This window comes from Colletotrichum fioriniae, assembly GCF_027942845.1.
Source record: "Colletotrichum fioriniae strain IMI 355084 chromosome Unknown scaffold_3, whole genome shotgun sequence".
In the NCBI taxonomy this organism is placed as follows: Eukaryota; Fungi; Ascomycota; class Sordariomycetes; order Glomerellales; family Glomerellaceae; genus Colletotrichum; species Colletotrichum fioriniae.
Window position 1 is genome coordinate 2,080,886 of NW_027076839.1, and position 19,796 is coordinate 2,100,681.

At 57.3% G+C, this 19,796-nt stretch overlaps 3 protein-coding genes across 3 annotated transcripts; 1 reads left to right on the forward strand and 2 right to left on the reverse strand.

Moving 5' to 3' along the window:
- Nucleotides 1–472: 472 nt before the first annotated feature.
- Nucleotides 473–3,268, forward strand: N0V96_003465 (uncharacterized protein; the record flags this gene model as incomplete). Its single annotated transcript, XM_053198495.2, has 1 exon — nucleotides 473–3,268. One exon carries the CDS (start codon nucleotides 473–475, stop codon nucleotides 3,266–3,268), a length of 2,796 nt encoding a protein of 931 aa, XP_053044031.2.
- A 2,626-nt stretch (nucleotides 3,269–5,894) lies between these two features.
- N0V96_003466 (uncharacterized protein) lies at nucleotides 5,895–8,134 on the reverse strand (the record flags this gene model as incomplete). The annotated part of the gene is made up of 3 exons (XM_053198494.2): nucleotides 5,895–7,121; nucleotides 7,168–7,598; nucleotides 7,918–8,134. 3 exons carry the CDS (start codon nucleotides 8,132–8,134, stop codon nucleotides 5,895–5,897), a joined length of 1,875 nt encoding a protein of 624 aa, XP_053044030.2.
- A 9,066-nt stretch (nucleotides 8,135–17,200) lies between these two features.
- Nucleotides 17,201–18,925, reverse strand: N0V96_003467 (uncharacterized protein; the record flags this gene model as incomplete). Its single annotated transcript, XM_053198493.1, has 1 exon — nucleotides 17,201–18,925. One exon carries the CDS (start codon nucleotides 18,923–18,925, stop codon nucleotides 17,201–17,203), a length of 1,725 nt encoding a protein of 574 aa, XP_053044029.1.
- Between the last annotated feature and the right edge of the window lie 871 nt (nucleotides 18,926–19,796).

The window sequence follows — 19,796 nt, forward strand, 5'->3', positions numbered from 1 at the left end:
CTGTAACTTTGCGAAAAATCCTCGTTCTTTCACCCACCGACCTTCCTTTGATCCGCTTCTCTCCTTGAATCCTCACCAGCGACCTCACCTATCCGTTCTTTCTTATTCTTCAGCAACGCAGCTGCCTTTGAACCCCTGCGCTCCCTTGCATCTCCGGGAACCGCGCCGCGCCCACAACCACTGACGTCTGCCATCTGGAACATCCTGCAACCACCCGAACGAACAGAGCAATCGACGTCTTTCCAGCAACCTCCAGAGATCAGGGCCAGGAACGCGAGACACCACCGAGACACCAGTCAGCCGGATAGGGACGTCCATGATTGTCAACAAACACCACCGATGATCCACGACATGGCCATACGCATCCAAGACGTCTTTTTCCCAGGTTCATAGAAGCAAAGGTCATGCCTGCCTACTCGACAGATCAACCGCTCGTTCGACAATCGACAACAACTATTCAGCAATCAACATCATGACCGATCCTCCGCCGCCCATCACCCCGGGGCCGGGCCACCAGCTACGCCCGGCCAGGCGCCAGTACCGCCACTCCGACGAGCACTCGCCCACCCGTGCCCGAACCAACGACGACCTTTTGAGCCGCCTTACCCCCATGACCGCCGTCGAGATGCTCCAAACACCAAACACTGAACTAAAACAATGCCTCGACAACTCTACCGTCAACGAACAGGAATTCGCCATGCGCGCCGCCGTGGCCAGCCGGAAGATTTACGAATGGCTCGAGGAGCTTTCCGATTGGCCCTGGCCTTCCACCAGCGGCTCAGCCGGCTTCGAGATGCCAGATGCAAAGCAGACGAAACTTGACGAGGATGCCGACGAGTCGGTGTACCTCGGGAGCTTACCCGCCGAGAGCGTCGCCCAGTACGAGCAGCGCGTAGACGGCATCTCTCACGACATGGACGAGCTGCACATTGAAGAAATCAAGACCCACGTCATGCATACCCACATCATACCGCTTTCGAGACCCGGAACGCCGCTGTCCCCGACGCGGCCCATTGGAGGCGGGACACTTTCCTACAACCGAATGGACGACTTGACGGCTCTCCTCACAGCAATCATCGTCCAGGCGCTGCCGAACCTATCCAAGCTCTGCCGACTACTCAAAGTCTGGCACATACGCCTCTCTGTCCTCCGTCGCATACCCGATTTGCTGTCTGGCATTGCAGAGGCAGAGTATGCGCTCGAGTCCGCATGGAACGTGCTGTCATCTCCGGCGGGAACGCCATCCGCTGAAGAGGGAGCCCAAGACGGCCTCTCTCAACTCAAACACGCCGTCACTGTTGTCAAGTCGGTGCTGGAGACGCAAATCACGAAATCCGGACGCAGCCTCGATTTCATGCTCGACAGTCTCGAGGGGTTGCAGGATACACTGCCCGACGCCTGGCTCGACCGTATGGAGGCCGTTGAGCGTAATTACGCCGACTGGGTGACATCTGGTGAGCAGAGGATCCGACAAGGGGACTGGGCTTGCGTTCGTCAACAGAAAGCGCTGCCACCAGTGATCAAAGAGGAGGTCGAGGCCGAACCCACCAAAACAAGTGGCCTGCCTGTTGTAGACGATGATGTGAGGACTGTCACTTTGCCAGTGCCCATCACCATTAACCCACCGGAAGAGGACAGCCAGCCTGCCCCTGATGATGAGGCCACTCCGGAGCAGTCTGACGGGTCCGAGGACAACACAATCGAACTGTCTCCCTCGCCATTGCAAGCGCAGAAGAAGACGCAGCCAGTCGCTGGCCTTGACGGCTCCAGCGAGGGTGCAAAGCCCAAGCGGACGCCATTGGGCGAAGTGCAAAACGAAGAAAACACCAAAAGAAAGGTGTTGGGTGCGCCCAAAGACACCAAAGAATCTGTTGTGTCGAAACTGAGAGCAGTCTTTGAAAGCAACGCCAGGTCCAGCTCTGACGACGCGGACGAGATTCTGCCCGACGACGAAGAGGTGCAGCTGCCACCGCTGATCCGACCAGACCGACGCGGAAGTGACGCTTCGGACTCGTCCACAATCATCCACGGCCATACGAGCCTGCTGGCAGATGCCTCGAGTGATATGCCCGAAGTCTCAGCATCGCCTCCCTTGCCACGCCAGAAGCGTGCCGAGACGCTGAGCCGCAAATCGGCTGCTGACCGCTTCATGAGCATGAGCCCTCCCAGCTCTCCCCCGTTCCGGCCGAGCTACAGAGAAGACAGCGTGAGCCCCATGGTGAGACCCCAAGATGAGGGTCTCCTGCCGGCTCTCCCTCTGGAGTCGTCATTCAACGAGGACGACTTCGATCACTCCTTCATCAGCATGGGAACGCCGCGAGAGACCGGCAACAAGGAAGATGACCACCTCCGAAAGCAAATCAGCGACATTCTGGAGTCCATCCCCGCCAACATCAAGCTGGCCAGAGCGACGCCCAAGGTGGACTTGAATCCGCCGCCGCCCGATCTGCCCACGATGCCCGCCAAGAGGCTTAAGAAGCCGTCGCGCGAGACCATGCGGAGGAGCGTCTCTGCTATGTCGACGACATCGCGGACATCTTCGCGGGCGACGACGCCGTGGCTGACGCTTGCTCCCGCCTACGCCAAGAACCCCAGACCCAGACGCCCTCAGAGCGGACAAGACGTCAGAGTCTATCACCTCTCGCGGTCCACCGGCGAAGCGCCCATCAAGCTTCTCATCCGCTGCGTCGGTGAGCACGGCGAGCGCGTCATGGTGCGTGTTGGGGGTGGATGGGCTGACCTCGGCGAGTACCTCAAGGAATACGCCTCGCATCACGGCCGGCGCTCGGCCGGTCCGGTGGAGACGGCCGAGATCAAGGTCCAGGACTTGCCGCGTGCGAGCAGCCGCGCCGCGAACTCGAGCCCGCCGAGTCGACCAGCCTCCGCGCTGGAAATGTCACCCATGACGCCGCTCAACGTACGAAAGTCTAGAAAATCTTTTGGCGCCGGCGACTCATCGGTGCCCCGGCTTCTCCCCAACACGCCTGCCGTCCCGCCGATCCCGGACAAATTCACGCCGACGCCGTCCTCGGAAGACTCCAATCGATCTCGGTCGAGCTCCCACATCAGCTGGGAAGAGGACGAGAGTTCGTTCCTTGGCCTGGCAGGACCCACTGGCCGCAAGGTTGAGATGAGCGAGGAGAACCGGGCGTGGGTGGAGAGTGTCAAGGAAAAGGTGCGTGCCGCTAGCGGCGAGACGCGCAAGATTTCGGAATTTGGCGATATGGGCAAGGTCGGCGGCACGAAGCGTGTGTTTCGGAAGGGCTAGGCTGGGGCTGGGCTTTGAATTGGCGTTTACAGCGACTTGGGGTGCTAAGAGATATCGACACGGTGGGACGGAGGCCAAGCGAACTTGCATCGCATAGAGCATGGAGTTGGGAGCTATGTCTTTTGCGCCACGAGTCGAAAGCATACCATGACGGAAACATTTCATTACATCATATCGAGGCAGGGGGGAACGCTTCATCACAACGGCATAGCATGGCCTGGTTTTTTCCACATTTCCTTACCCGGTTGTCGTCACCCTTCATAGCAGGATTTCCTTTTGCCTGTCCCGTCATTCTTCGTACGAATACCCCCTTTTTTGCCTTGCCTTTGATGCATGTGCTCGGGCATGTGCTAGGCATAGAGAGTCAGATAGTTGAAATACCACAAACCATTTTACATTACCGAGGTGTTGCGTGAAGGTGAAGATGGACGTTGGGGTCGCATCGGATTCAAAGTTCCGTCGGCAGTCGGAGGAGGTCGGGAGAAAAGGGTGCAGCTCCGGGTATGGTCCCGCGTGGGGGCCGGGGCATGACATGAGGTAGTACCGCACACATGGGAGGAGGAGCGTCGTTCCACCCCCGGCCCAAATAGAACGTCCCCCGGACTAACGCAAGTGCGGAGGATCACGGGCATGACGGCAGATCCTCCATCCATCCACCTCACCCACCCCCTGTCCGCCTTACCACTCATCCACGCCGTGAGCCATCTGACCTAGGTTACTTCAACACTATGGAGGGCCATCCACAACTTTACCTTGCATGCACCATACTCCACGCCCGCGCCCGCTCCATCCTCCATGCCTCCGTTCCTCCCCCAGACAAAGACCGGGGCCGGGCGGCGTAATCAAGCTTCGCCGATGGAGGGTGTGTGTGGGGAGGAAACGGACTGGGGTTCTCGGTTTCTTACCATGTAGTGAGTGACCTCTCCTCAACCCCTACAGGGATAACGGCACAGCTCTCTCTCTCTCTCTCTCTCTCTCTCTCTCAACATTCAGGCCGAGGCACCGGCGCGGTGAGTTGAACCGGCCGAGGGTCCTGATCTGAGGTAAGAAACGGTGCCGCGGGGGCGGAGCTAGGGGGGGGTGTCCGTGGAGTAAATCCCGAGGCGGGACCGAATGGAGCTCTGTGTGTGTGTGGTATAGAGCGTCGATGCCTTTTGACCATCCGATGTTTTCTCTTCGACAGCGGAAAGTTTGGTTGTTCTTGTCGTTGTGGGTGATTCTGCTGGATGTATTGTCTACTTTCTTCACCCGAACACCTTTGACAATCTGAAGCTGCAGCCGCAGGGGACGGAGACGGGGGAAAGGAGGGAGGTAGACGACACCGTTGAACCTCCGTTCCTTCGCCGAGGCATAACCTTATCCAGTGGGCTCCTCGCCATCCTGTCCAGCTCCGGGGGTGGATGAGGAGGAAGGGTTTTGGGATGGGGAGGGCGTCGGATGTGACATGTCAACGCGAAACCGACGATAGGTAGCCGTCTCTCTCTATCTGACTTCCATCGAACGCGACCGCGTATGACATTGATTGGATTTCCAACCCCCAGCCCACGACACAACGACGTACTATGCAGTAGAACCAAAAGCCAACGCAACACCCCCTAAGCCACGCACGCGTTGTCTCATTGCCCAAAATCCCTAGCGTCATCCTCTAGAACCCGGGTTTACTTCGTCAATTGTCTCGTTCTGAGACTCTAGAATCGTACACGCAGACATAGGTTCAGATTGCCCATCATGCGCACGAATCGTATCTACTCTCCATCAACAGCCGTGTAGAAAAAAGCACCCGAGCAAAAAACACCCGAACAAGCAGAACACAAACAAAGCATGCGCTGTCCTACCTAGTCCGGTCTAGTTCGGACTTGTGAACCCCCTTCCCCTCCCAACACCTTCCGAGCTATCTCCCCCCAACACACTTCAGACGGAGTTCACCAGTTGGAGAACGTGCTCTTTTTTTTGGGGCAGAGCTATTTTGGAGTGGCGGGTGGGGTTCGTCCTTATGCGGAGAGAGAGAAAATTTGGGGGGATCTACGCTACCCCCTTAACCCCCCTAGCAAAAGTTGGGGACGGTTGGTTCAACGTCGTCCAGGTTTTTGGGTTCAAGCTCAAGCTTCCAAGCCGAGGCACCTCCGCTCCTTGCCCTGCGAAGCTCGGCAAGCTGTCCAGAGTTCAAAGAACAATGTCCACTCCAGAGTCACAGGATCACAGTCACGTACACACAAAGTAGCATAGTAGTACAGGCATCCAAGTCTATTTCTAAATCGCGTTTCCATGTAGCCCACGTAGCTCCATCAGGAAGTATTACCGCGAAACCTGTCTCCCCCACAACATCCTCTACTCTAAACTCAAAAACTCCGACGCGAACAGGCGTCACGGAGACGATGGCCACATAGGGCGTACTCGTAGTAAAAAAAAAGCGTCGTCGTCCTTTTAGTGACGATGAAAATGTGTCTGTGTTTCCCTTCGCTCAAATCTCGGCAAGATTGGAAAGCCAAGGCCCTTGATGCCTACCCCAACGCCGAAAAAAAAACCAATTTCGCTCTCTGAGAACGTCTCAGGTATTCCCTGTCCAAGCCCTTTTGATCCGTAAATGCAAGTCAATCCATCGCACAATCTTTTAGGGGTGTGTGGTTCAAATTCGGCTCTTCTCGGAGAAGCTGACGGGGTCGTAGACGCGCTCCTTGATCCAGGCGTCCAAGGCAACGTCACCCCACTCCTCCCACTCGACCCACTGTGACTCGGGAAGCTTGGAGACGCCGGCTCTGCGGGCGGACTTCATGACCTCGCGGGCAACGATGACGCTGGCGTCACGGACACGCTCGATGCGGGGGTAGATGAGACCCTTGTGGATCTCGTCGACGTTGAGAGACGCGGCGAGAGCGGCAGCCGAGGTGTAGACCATGTCGTCGGTGACCTTGGAGGCCTTGGCGAGGATGGCACCGAGACCGAGACCGGGGAAGACGTAGACGTTGTTGCCCTGGTTGGGGTGGTAGGTGATGGCCTGGCCGTCGGGGCTCTTCATGGTGAAGGGGGAGAAGGGGGAGCCGGAGGCGAAGATGACGGTGCCATCGGTCCACTGGACGGCCTGCTCGAAAGTACACTCGGCCTTGGTGAGGGGGTTGCTGAGGGGGAAGAGGACAGGGCGGCGGCCAAGACCGCCAGAGTCGACAGAGGCCTTGAGGGCGCGGACGACGGACTCGGTGAAGACGCCAAAGGTGGCGGTGAGACCGACGAGAGCGGTGGGCTTGACGTACTCAATGACCTCCTCGAGGGTGCGGAACTGGTGGCCGTTGTTGTCGGTGCGGGCAAAGTATTTCTTGTGCTCGGCGAGCTTGTCACCGCGGTCCTTGGTGACGAGACCCTTGGTGTCGACCAGCCAGAACTTGTCCCTGGCGACCTGCTCGCTGAGACCACGCTTGGTGTAGTACTCGACGAGCTGCTTGGCGACACCAACACCGGCGGAACCGGCGCCCATGAAGACCAGGCGCTGCTCCTCGAGGGGGACGCCAGAGAGCTCGACGGCGTTGATGTAACCGGCAAGAACGACGGCACCAGTTCCCTGGATGTCGTCGTTGAAGCAGCGGTACTTGTTGCGGTAGCGGTCGAGGTAGTTGAAAGCCTTTTCGGACTCAAAGTCTTCGAATTGGACAGTCATCTCGGGGTAGACCTCGGTGACGGCCTCCATGAACTCGTCCATGAACGCCTGCTGCTCGGCGACAGACACACGCTTGGAGCGGATACCCAGGTAGAAGGGGTCCTTGAGGTTGGTCTCGTTGTTGGTGCCGGTGTCGAGGACAATGGGCAGGGTGTTTTCGGGGTGGATACCGGCGGCACCAGTGTACAGAGCAAGCTTGCCAATCTGGGGTTGTTAGTTGTCGTCAGACACGATTGGACGGGAGACCTACAGAGATACCGACACCGTTGACACCCAAGTCGCCAAGACCCAGAATGCGGGAACCGTCGGTGACGACGCAGATCTGGGGGTTGGGGTAGGGCCAGTTGCGGAGCATGGTGCGGATGGACTTTCGCTGCTTAATCGAAATGTACAGAGCCTCGGGGCGGGTGTAGAGGGTAGAGTATTGCAGGCAGACATCGCCAATGGTGGGGGTGTAGACCAAGGGCATGAGCTCGCGGACGTTGTCAATGAGCAGGCGGTAGAAGAGGTCAAAGTTTTGGGCCTTGAGCGAGGACAGGTAGAGGTACTTGTCAACGTCGGTCTGGCGGGTGTTGATCATCTTCATGGCCCGCTGGCATTGCGTCTGAAGGCTCTCCATGGTGTGAGGGATGAGGCCGGTGAGGTTTCTGGTCACGCGCTCTTCGGGCGTGAAAGAGAGACCTGATTCGACCATGGCGGTTAGTTTGGAGGACGAGTGGATAGGAGCACGAGGCACAGGATTGAGCAGGCGAGGCAGTGGTGAGGGAAGACGACGAGCGCGCCCAGTGAGTGAAGAAGCCATGGGAGTGGTGCAGCAAGAAGTTGGAGATGTTGTGGGAGGGAAAAAGGAGGGAGGCTATATAGAAGGGTGCAAACTGAAGGGATACGCCATGTTGGGGGAAGCCGGTGCGTGCAGAGTGCAGTAAGGTTCAGTGCGGACGCGGACGCACGAAGGACGGTGTAAGTGGGGGGGAGACGGTAGCTGCTGCCATCAACTCACCTTTATTCCAGAGGGGCTCGCGCAGGATTTGGAAAGCGGTGGCCTGGGTCTTGGGCACGTATTCCGTGTTGCGGTATTGCTGAACCTCGCCAAAAGTGTTCTGGGAGTAGCCACGGTGCTGGTCGAGGGAGGCCATTCTCATCTTGTCTTCAATGACGGAGATGTCGACGGAAGACATGGGGTTGAAGTCTGTCATTCTGCGACTGGACATGGACATGCGCTTGTTAGATATAGAGGAGCGGGAGGAGCGGGCAGAGGCGACGGACGATGGCGAAGGCGAAGAGGACCGGGGCGTAGAGATGTCTGAGGAGCTGGCTGAACTGAAGGGATACGACGCCATTGACATTACCGGCGCATGTGTCGGTGGGAGAGATGCGGAGAAGAAAGAGGAGGCGGGAGTGGGCGACGGAACGAGGCAATTAGTAGTTGTTGGAGCTCCGAGGCGAAGCAGACGAGCGTGATGGGTAGTGGTGCGTGTGGTGCGTGTGGTGCGTGTGGTGTAATGGGACCGGCCGGAACGTGATATTAGTCGTTGATGAGGAGGACGCAGCAAGAGACCAGCTTTCGGAGAAGGCGCAGGAAGGCAATTTAGAGTATGGTGAGAGCGTGGAGTCGCAAGAGTCGCATTGGATGGACCAACAGAGGGGAAGGGCGTTGTGTTCCCTGCAACTGGATCGCGGACGAGGAAAAGTCGGTTTAAAACCTTGTGAACTGGTCCGGTCCTCGATGGAGGCTTGCCCGGCCAGGTACAGCGACTTAGACCCATGGCCACGGAGGATCTGAGAATGATAGGGAGAAGGGGGTTTCAAGGCAGTTTCACAAAGGAGGGATGGCAGCAAGGCCAGGCGCCGGCAGAGGCGTCGAGGTACCGGGTACTTGCCTGGATGACGGACGAGCGAAGCCTGGGGACGGGGGGACGGGAGACGGGCGGACGAGGAACGAGAATTGGGAAAGTGATGGAGGGATGGGACGGCGCAGAAGATGGGATGGCGGGACAAGGGAGTGCTCTGTGACTGTGCGTTGTGGCGTGCGGACTGCGTAGCAAGTCGAGCGTGCGCTGGAGCTCCAAGCTTTGATTCGAATCCAACTGTATGATGTGCTTCCAAGGTTTCCGCCCAGGCGTATCCGTTCAGAGTAGGGAGACTGGTACCCGAACGATGAATCGGGGTTGATTGTGCAGAGGGTTCGCTGCAGGTCGTGGCAGGGTGTGCAGCGTGGAGCCGGGAGACCAGGGTGGTTGAATAACGGGGGCGACGAGGGTCCGTCGACGACCGGGGTGGTTAAGGGTTGAGACGGGGGTGTTGGTGTGGAGGGTGGGAGAAGACGGAAGCCAGACCCGATCCTAGGAATTGGCAATTTCTTTTTTTTCTTCCTTTCTTGTTGATGGTCGTTTTTTTCCGATTTCGTGCCCAATTCTGGCTGAATTCGCAGAGTTGGAGAAGGCCGATGAAAATTTTCAAGTTGGGGTAACTGGGTACCTCGTCAGGTTCTCCGTATACGGGACACAAGGACGGGGGCGTGTACAAAAGCCAATGGTCGGGGCCGAGAGGGGCGTCGGTGAGGCGACGGGAGGGCGGCAAGGTGAAGACGTGGTGACGCCGGGACGGTGTTTCCGGAGACGCAGTACAAAGTCCAAGACTCAGGAGGTGATTCGCGAATCCCACTTCTGCGTAGCAAACGGGTAATTAGTCTAGAGAACTACACAGTGGTGCTTGTGGACGGCCCGTTCTCGTCAGCTCACAATGGCGTAGACGGTGGTGATGCTATCTTGGTCTATGCATTTGGATGCCGCGATGGAGTACCGCAGTAGGCATGGAAGCTGACGAAGGGCCAGGAAAGGGGCCTGCCTACCTGGGAAACGAGCTGCAGTGGAGATGGCCTGGTGTCCGTCACTCGAAATAGTGTACACAGCGGATATGGTGAGCTGACGGAATGCGGAAGATTTAGCTTCGCTTCGTCGACGTGGGAGGGTGTTCGTGGGCGTGGGCGTGAGCGTGAGCGTAGGAGGCGTGGGATGTTAGCCCGCAAGTTGCCAGCGGCGCAGCGGCAGTCTGTCCGGCGGCGAGTGGAGTCGGGCTATCCGTATAGATGTGCGTGGAGTGGTGTTTCTTTCCGAGCGATGCACATTGATCCAGTTCGGTTTCGTAAAGACCTGGCGATGTCAACTTGAGTGTTGATTCTGTTTCCCCTGGATGGCTTCAGAAAGAAAAGAAGCAATTGGAAGTTTACCTAAGATAAGGCAGGGCAAGTGCGTGGCTTCCTACGTGCCCAGGTCCTTCCTGCTATTTCTACACTTGATTCACGGAAGGCAGCTCCGACTACGGGATCGGTCCTGCCATGTTCATTGACGATGCAGAGTCATAGGGCAACTACCTAAGGTACTCCGTAGGGTACCCAGGCAGCTTTTGAAAATGGCGCGCTGAATCTCACCAAATCAAAGGAATGGAACATGCGCAGAAAAAGGACATTTCGCGGAGTCATCGTCGCTGCCAATCGGCCCTGCCCCCCCGACCATGATTGTTTACGGCTTTCCTCGTGCTTGGGTCACTCCACATTCTTTTCTCTGTTTGGTTTACCACGGTTTTTTATTTTATTTTTTCTTCCCCTGACCTGGCGACCATCGTCCCTCCCCTTGCGCCCTGTCCCAATGCCCATCGACTCTTCCGCCCCAGTGAGACACGGCAACACATCTCACAATTCTCGCTCGGGAGTCCAAGGTCAGACGCCCGCAGCAAACGTCCACGGACTCTCGTGCAGACGTCTTACGTACAGTCATCATCCACGGCACCTAAACGCACCCAAGCTTCATCTAGCTGCGGCTAAGCTGTACTGCGGCCTGCCTGACTGTACCCCAAAGGCACGTCTTTTTGTTGGGATGTCTGATCCCTCCCGCCTCTCAAAAACCTCCAACCGGTGAGAAAAGAGAGGTGCGACGTCGGCACAAACGCCAGAAATCCCCGACAAATACGGCACAATGTGTCAACCGTCGGCACTTTCAACCCCCAAAAGGTCGTCAGCCATGCAGCCCAATGTACGTTGTCTTCGCACTCGAGCCCTCGACCCTGTCAAGCCTTGCTGCACTTGCACCTGCATCCCATTCCCGCCTGCGGCCTGCCCCCCCCTCACACCCAAAGACGTCGACCCTTGAGCCAACTCCACCGGAAGAACAGGAGAACATCCACTTGGGCTTCCCTCGCGAGGTGGAACCGTCAAAGTTGGATCCCAAGGTCCATGGAACGTCCTCCTCCTTCTCCATCACCGGCCGGACATCTCGCCGACGCTAGCTGTACCTAGCAAGCAACCGTCCCGGGCCTCTTCCAACCTACAATCTCGAATCCGCCCTCCGACGGTCCCCGGGACCGCTACGGCCTCTGTCCGTACTGCGAACAAACTACGAATACACTGCTCTCTCCGTGCGCACGCGACAGTTCAGCCTGGCCAATGCCTCTCACGTCGCATTCCCCATCCGTCTCGCTGACGTGCTCAGCAGACAAGGGACGAACGAAGCTTTGCAGAAAGACGCCCCCCCGATCCGTGAACGCCAACAGTTCCTTCGTTCCATGTTTCCATCTTGTCCGTCGCACTATTGCTTGGTGAAAAGCAAAAACCAGGGGCTTGGCCGGCCAACGCAATGTCCAAAGTCTAACAAATCAACAACTACTATTGAAACGGAGGGAACCAAAAGCGACGGGGGATATCTCCAATCGTCAGCCAATGACGGCCATCATATTTGTTGGCCAGCCTCCTCTTCTGGCTAGTCTCTGTCACAGCGTCCCGAACCGTTGTCCTCCAGTCTGTGAACATTGACGGAGTGTGTGTTGCATTCACTGGGCCGGGCGAGCCTCCGGGCCTTCCACAAGCTCTAGCCTCTACTGCGTAGGTACTTGGATCCGGGTCGGCCGTCGGAATTCAAATCCATGCAGTCTTTAATGCGACACTGTGGTGCCTGCAGGTACTTTTCGCCCCTTGGCAAATTCCGGGTCCCCTTCTGGAATATGACTGAAGACCCAGGGCCTGAATAGACGACGCTCGCGAATTCGATTTCCCCAATGGATACGAAATGACGGAGGGCAGTCGGCGGGATATCGGGTTAAAGATTCATCAGGCGATATCCCGCCCTATCAAATGCTCAAGCACGTCAGAATCAAGCCTCCCGCGGGAGGCACTGCGATATCCCGCGGTCTGAACTCGTGTTCAACGCCCGATACGGCGCCGTTTGCTGCCCATCATCTTCCCACCATCCCGTGAGCGAGGTGGACCGGTGCCCCCAAATCTCCAACTCATCAAGATAAGCAAAGCGAACAACAGACGTCGACATCTGCATACCGAGCATGACTCTCCCTGAGTCCCTACAAGCCTCAGACACGACGACCTCCCGATTTTGCCCGATCCCTCCACAGGGGTTCCGCTTAGCGGCAAGCCACAACAAGGCGAACCCACACCGCACGCTGACGGCAGACCCACCAGTACCGAATGCCAGGCCTGGCTCCAAAACTTTTCACCCCCTGGTCGTGGCTCCCTCCCACTCGAGGACTCGAGAGTCCAAGGCTCGTCGCTGAGACTCGAGAGAACTCCCCCTTCTCCTGGACGTTCATCACACTCGATGAGGATCTTCTGCGGATTGAAACAAGGACTTCCACGCGTCCAGTCTAGTCTCTCCTCTCGACGCCCGTCCCCCACCCGTCTCAAACACGACTCTGCTTGCAAATCACAGTTTCGGCCGTTTTGAAGCACGCACAACAAGTCATGCCCGAGGGTTGCTCCCACCGTCCACTGGGCAAGACAGGGTCTGTTGTTGATGGTACTTGAGATCGAAACTTCAGACGAAACCACGTTAAATGGACGTCAGGTTGCAATGCCTGCCGCTGGTCGACCAAGTTCACGGTACTTGCGATTGCGCATGGCGTTCGTCTCGGCGCCATGTCAGCTTCGGTTTCTGCATCGCGAGCTAGGCGATGGCCGGGGCGTTCTGGAGGTCCGTCCGGGCTTCGATGTTGAAGTGGGCGATTTCAAAGTTTGAAGTCGGGACTTTTTCGTCCTCCACGCACTTTGACTTTGGCGACTTGGTGAACTCTAGACAACACCGGATTTGGACCGCCGTTCATTGTCAACAGCAACATCTCTCGATCCCCGAGACACCGTAGCAGTGTACGGAGTTGCAACAGCAGCTTATCTTGATTCCCCAGACTTCCCACACGTGCTGAGACAACCTTCTTCACCCGCGATCCTGCTCTCGCCTTGGCAACCTTGGCGTCTGGACAAACGCCGCCAAGCTTCTTGTCAACAACGATCAGACGCGTCAACCTTAACCCAACACTTTGGCTCTGGCTCACCGCTTGGGCCATGGCCGTTCACCGGGCACCTGACCAGGCACCTGACGTCGTCTGCAATATATCTTACCTAACATTACCTAATGGCAATCTTGCTCTGCATATCTCGAGAGCTCGACCGTCACGGTTGAGCCGTCAACAAGCTGCTGACAAAATCGACATGTTTCATCCTCTCTTGTCGTCTAGCTGGGTGTCTTTTCGTGGAGTTGAACCTGCGGAGTCGATGCGGGTAAACGCCGGCCAGCGCCCAGCGGACGATTGCCGTCTTGCCCAAATGTCAGCCATCCCGCACCTCCAGAACCTGGCCCGGCATCGCTAGCCCGCTCCACTGGCGGCTCTTTCAAGCTAGAGGCTAGAGCTTTCAAACCTCCCCGGCCCCGCATGGAGCTAAAGACGGGGGCGTCGCACCCCGCACGATGCAACTTTGGAGCTGTCACGCTTCCGACAAGCTCCGTTGGTCTCCGTATTTCGGAACCGGTTCCTCTGACGCGCCAACCATTTTTTTTTTCATGCTCTTTGCCGTGCTCGTTGACGTCTCCATGCGTCCATGGAGCATGCTGCATGGTAATGTATAGATTCCAGATATGGAGGCATCCTCCCCCGGTTTCCACCTCTCGGGCACCAACGAGGTGCCGCCAGATGCAAGATCATCTAGAGATTGCCCCCCCTGATTGGGCCTCCCTCTGCAGCAAGCTCTTCTCTGGGGAAAGGCTTTCGGACATTGCCCGAGTCCGCCATGGGATTGTCGTACTGACGCTTAGAGTTTTGTGCGTCCACAGCCTCGTCCAGATCCCCCACACCAACCCTCACCACGACAATCACGCCCCACGGCGGAGGAAAGACTCGGAGAGGGCGCGTGTCGGGGTTCCCGAGTCCTCCCGAGGGGCAGAAGCTAGTCCGTATAGCTTCCAGCATCCAAGGGACGCAAGGAGGAATTGATGCTTCGCGTCGTATATCGTGGCCTACGAGGGCAGCAAAACCCACAAATCCGCAATTGAGAAATTCACGCCGGTCTACTCATAATGGTATATAGCTCGAATCGACGATCGTGCAAGTTTTCCGGCGCGGGAGTTATGTTGGCGAAGCGACATCGGCCATGGAGCAAACCAATGGACTTACACAGTTCCTGCTTCACCCGATTTCTTTCCAAGCTCGCCTGATTTCTCCAATTCGAAGGCCGTCACATGGGTATGCGGGCGTCAAGTTTTCTCCTAGGCGTTGGGGTTTATGGTCCACGTTGCGAGGGATGTTGCTGGCCGTCTATCACTGTGAGCCGTGGGCAACGTCAACCACATGCAAATTGCGCCGCCATCGCTCTGAATGACATGTGGAAGCAATGGTGTTTTGTCAGGAATCTGCAATGCAACATCCCGTCCCAGAGACTTCTGTTCTGATAGACCAACGCCCTCGCGACGGCCACCCAGACTGTTCGTCGGAAAGTCGACATTGACTTGATGGCGGTCGATGACTTGCGTCTCCCAATGCTACCGCATGTCAATCTTTCGTTAAACGCGCGATAGGCTCTTGCAATCGACATCATGAAGATGCTATCGGTTCGAGGCATGTGACTGTACATTCCGAGGGCATCATCGCTGTGCCGTTCCAAGCCTCGATGCCTCGGAGAGGTTGAGTCGCCCGACGTTGCGGCAGGTTGTGCCTCAAAGCCATCAGCCGACGGAGGCTCCCCTTTGCTAATGATTTTGAAGCCGAGGTATCGCCATCTTGTACGATGACTTGTCTGCGTGTTACACGACGCCAGACCGTGATTCTTATCCCCGAGCTGAGGCGACAGAACGCCGTTGAGCAGCGTGTCGTTGCATCCACGCCGAAATCCGGGGATTATCGACACTCGAACGGGAATAAGAGTCGGTCCCGGGAGACCTCCACTTATGTGGGCTCGCATCCGCCGTCGGGGCCTGGAGGTCCCGGATCCGTGTCCGGTGCGATGCCGAGTGCGGTGGCATTGGCGTTTGTCCCGTCATGCCACCACGCCTGGGTCGAGACGAAGGATTTCGTTGCTCGACCATGTCTTCCGGGATATCGCCTCATAGCAGTCGTAGTAGCCAGTCACTTCTTGCAGACCCCGTGCTCCACTGCCAGGTCTGTCGAGAGCGGGATCAAGTCCCAGCTTAGCTCCCTTGCTCACATTGAAAGTTCAAAAAGGAACAGTGAGACAACGCGAGGGACTGCATCTGTCGTGCCGCATATTTTTCAGCCTCCCACTGATTATGTAGAAGGAGGGGCGGGGCCATCCGTCTACGCTCTCAGACGAAGTAAGATGGACAAGAGACTTTGCTCAGAGGCGAGGGGCTAAGAAGACGGGGGTTGAGTGATATCGGACGTCCCTGGACGGTGACGGATCTTTGGCCATTCTCTGTTGTTGAGTACCTGGCCACAGTCTCGCAGTGACTTTGAGCATCATTACGTCTCTCGCGCCTCGACGGCGTCAACAGACCTGTTGCTTTGGTGGGGTGGGTGGGATGGATGGGTGACCTGGCCCTGAGCAAACTGAAAAGTCAGACGTCCTCGCTCCTTTTTTTCTGGTCCGCTCCGTATCGCCGTCAGGATCGATGTTCGACGATTTCCGGGCACGGTGGAGAGAAAGTCCCTGTGGCTTTTTCCACTGGTGTTGGTAGACACTGTATTGCGTTGGAACGCACTTGGGAGATTCGTGTCGATGGGAAGCTAGAAGCCGCCCCTTCCCCTTGATGATCCGTAACCTCATCATCGAAGCGTCCATCGCTCGACACGTTCAAACCTGAGCTGGTGTGACTATTCTCGTGTGCAGCGTGTAGCCTCGTTCGTCATAAGTTAAGGGGCCAAAGTTCCCTGATTGCCAACAGATAATCATTCTTCTCCTCCTTTGGGTTATTCTCTGGCGGCGAAGAGCATCCACCACCTTCTTCTTCTCGATGATGTTGAAAGCCAGAGCCGCGCTTTACCTCTACTCAGGGTTCGTGAAACACTGCAAGACATTAGTCAACACAACTATCCCGTCTCCATTTTCCAAGATGGGTGAGGGGGGGTCCGAGATGCCCGAGAGATTTATATACTTCGCCTCGGAAAAGCGGCTTGCGGCTTAGGGCTTCTCCATCATCATCGAACATGAGCAAAGTGACGGGAGTAGTCGTTCCATGCAACAGCTGACGGACTGGGAAGGCTCGAAGGCACTTGCACTGGCTCTCTTCGAGCGTCGACATCGCCTGGCGCAGAAGAATCGATCCATGGTTGGCAATCCTACGACGCCAGAAAACAAATCTGTAAAATGATAAGGCACTCTGGCCGTCGTTATTCATGGATTAGAAGTCTAATCTAAATCTGTTGGTTCTTTTATATACAGTTGAATTTCGGCGTTCAACATTCGGTCGCCGTCTCTGTCCCGGCATCACCAGGGTGGCAGAGTGCTTCTCCCTAGGATTCACATTCACTTTCCGGTGGGGGGGAATGTTTAGGCGCAGGGGTCTAAGATCTCCCGGACGAACCATCTCCAGGGTTCCGGCTCCTGATTTGTGCCGTTGGGCCCTCTTTGGATTTTGTGCATCATCTCGGTGGACCCTGGGTGTCCTTCCCGAGCTCCATAATGCGGCTGAGGATCGGGCGGTCCTTTCCGACGTCCTCCAGGCTTCATGAGCTTCTTCCGAGGTCCAAATCCAGGATCTATGCTTTTCCGTCTGGTGACGTTGTCCAGCTCGATTACTTTTGGGTCGGTGTAAATGGCCAGTCATGTTGGCCAGGTGTAAAGGCCAGGTGTAGATAAATAGTGCCGGCAAATGCGTTAGGCGGACATATAGGAAGCTGCAAGGGTGAGACAAAGGCAGGGCGGGCCTTTCGTTACTCGGGTATCATTGTGTTCATCCACGTCGGCCGCTCCGCCTAGAGGCCCTCTCGGTGTTGGTTCGGTTGGGTGGCTGCGGGCAAAGATGCTGTCCATCGCCGCCTCCTACTGTCAGTGGTCACCTTGGCGGAAACGACTGCATCTCGTACGACTGCCACCCCGTGGCGTCTGTGGCATCCGTCCGACGACTTCTACCGCTCTGCCCTGCAACCGGCCTCATTAGGTCATGCAGGTTACCCAGCACTTTGTCCTCCCGCTCCGGCTGATACTTCTCGGCCCCTGGCGGAAAGCCGCCGAGCATCTTGTCTTCGTGGCCGTCGCCAAAGGTATCGGGGCCATGCTGGTGCGAGCCGAGCTCCGCCGTAGGCACACCAAGCATTTTGGCCTCGTGGCTCTGCGTAAAGGTATCCGGGCCGTGCTGGAACGCGCTCAGCTCTGCCGAGGGTGCCGTTATCGTCGCTGTCGTCGTCGCCGTCGGCTGTGAAAGGTCGAAACCGGGCCCGTGGTGGAATTCGCCGAGTTCGTGCTGTCGTCGCGGCACGTCTCGGACGGCAACTTCGAGCTCGTGCGCGCTAGGGACCGGGTCGGGGTCGTTAAGATTTGTTGTAGAGTTGGCTTGGGAAGACGCCGCAGTCGACGCAAAGCCAAAGCGAGATGTTGATTCAAAGGAAGGGTTTGACGCAGCCGGCGCGAACTCGTTATGGATGGCAGGATGGTCAAACTGGTGACGGGGCACAGCAGCAGGTACGGCAAGCGCGCTTGTTGACACGGTTTGTGGATAGTGCCAGGAGGATAGGTTAGGCTCAGACGACGGCGACGACGTGTGCATGGGGATCGGGTAGGTCATGGTATTGGGAGACCCCCTATCGAGGGGCACGGGATAGCTCATCGTCGCCGGTGACCCTTGATTGTATGACGGGTAGCTCCCTGTCCCCGGATGCGCCCCGTACGGGGCTGTGTATCCTCCGACGGCCGGAGACCCCGCGAGTGATGATGACCCTCTCTCGAGACTCCCGCCATTCTTTGGCTCGACCTCGCTGTATTGTGCAGTTTTCGGTTGCTTGCGCCGCCACCAGAAGAACGCAATGGCCCCGATCAAGCCGACAACACCGATGGCGACGCCGACGCCGATTCCCGCTCCAGCCCCCGGTGATATTCCCGTCGTTGTTGGTATCGCCGCAGCTGTGCTGGTTGCTGTCGAGGCAGCCGTTTGTGATGCGGCGGTGGCTGTGGCCCCTGATGTGGTTGTTGTGGATTTCGTAGTCGTTGTAGTCTTCGTTGTTGAGGAGAGCGTCGCCGAGTTCGTGCTGACCGCCACATTCCCTGAATAGATTGTCGAGTATGCTCCGTCGTTGACGGCACTGACGCTTGTCATGACCCAGTGCTGCGCCGGTTGTGTGTCTGTCGCGCTCGCCGAACCCTCGACATTGCTGTTCATGAATAGGTTCGATTTCGGATGCACGTCGAGCACGTAAGCAGTCCCGTTGGCCACGTTGATAAACTTGTATTCCCCCGTCTTCCCGTCCCATACCGAAACCTCCCAAATCTGAGACTCGTCCACTGACGACTCCTGCAGACAGGCCACGGTGTTTCCGGTCGCCGGTTCCTTTGCATCGTAGCAGACTCCCAGCTGCTGCTTGACTCCTGCCTGGTCGAGGCGCATAAGGTAGCGGCCTTTGACGTCGCCAAAAGGTTGAAACTGCCACGCCGCGGTGCCGTCGGTCACGGGATGCACTCGGAGGCCGACATCTCGAAGCTGGAGGTTGAGAGCGAATGGTCCGGTGCTGTTGTCGACGCGCGTTTCCGATAGGCGATACCACGCATTGGAGTCCAGTTCCGCCATCGTGGAAGCGATCGCGCGACGAAGGTTGTTCCTCTCGTCGCCAGAGGATAATCGTCGTCGTCGTCGTCGAAACAAGGCCGAAAGAAGGGGGGTGTGGGTGAGCACGGCGGGCAGATGACGCCGGGTACCGCTGCAAGCAGCAAAAGAGGACGGGGAATGTTTTTGTTCAATCGACGGTCTGCGAGCGCATGGTTGCCCTGGGCCTGGAAGAAATGACATCGCAGGGGTGCGAGTGGTCGCAGCGGGCCCGGATGCCGCACACCGTGGAGACGTTCTGCGCGGAAAAGGACAATAACTGCTCAGAAGGATCGCCAAGAGCAATCTATGTACCGGGCGATGCAACGTCTGGACCCGCAGTCCAGCGCGTGGCGATGGGCTAAGCTGAAAGTGCAATTATAGAAAGCCACCAAAGAACAAGGATCACTGCACAAATCCAGGGGCTTTGGGGGGGGCTGTTCCAACTCTCGCTGCCCATTTGGCGACGCGAGACATTGCTAAGGTCTGACAACTGCTCGCTATCGATTGCAGAGACGCAGACTCGCTCGCGATTAAAGACATTGCCGTTGGGGCAGATGGCCATTCGTCCGTCGTTTGGCGCGGTGCGGCAGGGCTGACTTTTGGCGCTTATTTCGGGCACCAGCGCAACGAAGCGCTCTTGGGGAAGTGTGTCAAAGGCTCCAGCCGCAAGCCACTTGGCGGGACGCACCCATGGCACCCGTCCATTCAGGTGGCAGTATTCTGGAACAAGTCTCGCAATGGGTTGGCGATGGGACGATGTAGGCGCAGGGGCTGGAAAGCTCGAAGGAAGCGCAGGCTGGTTGATCGCCCTGGCAGTGGAGAGCGGGAGAGGTAAGACGCCATGTCAAGCGTC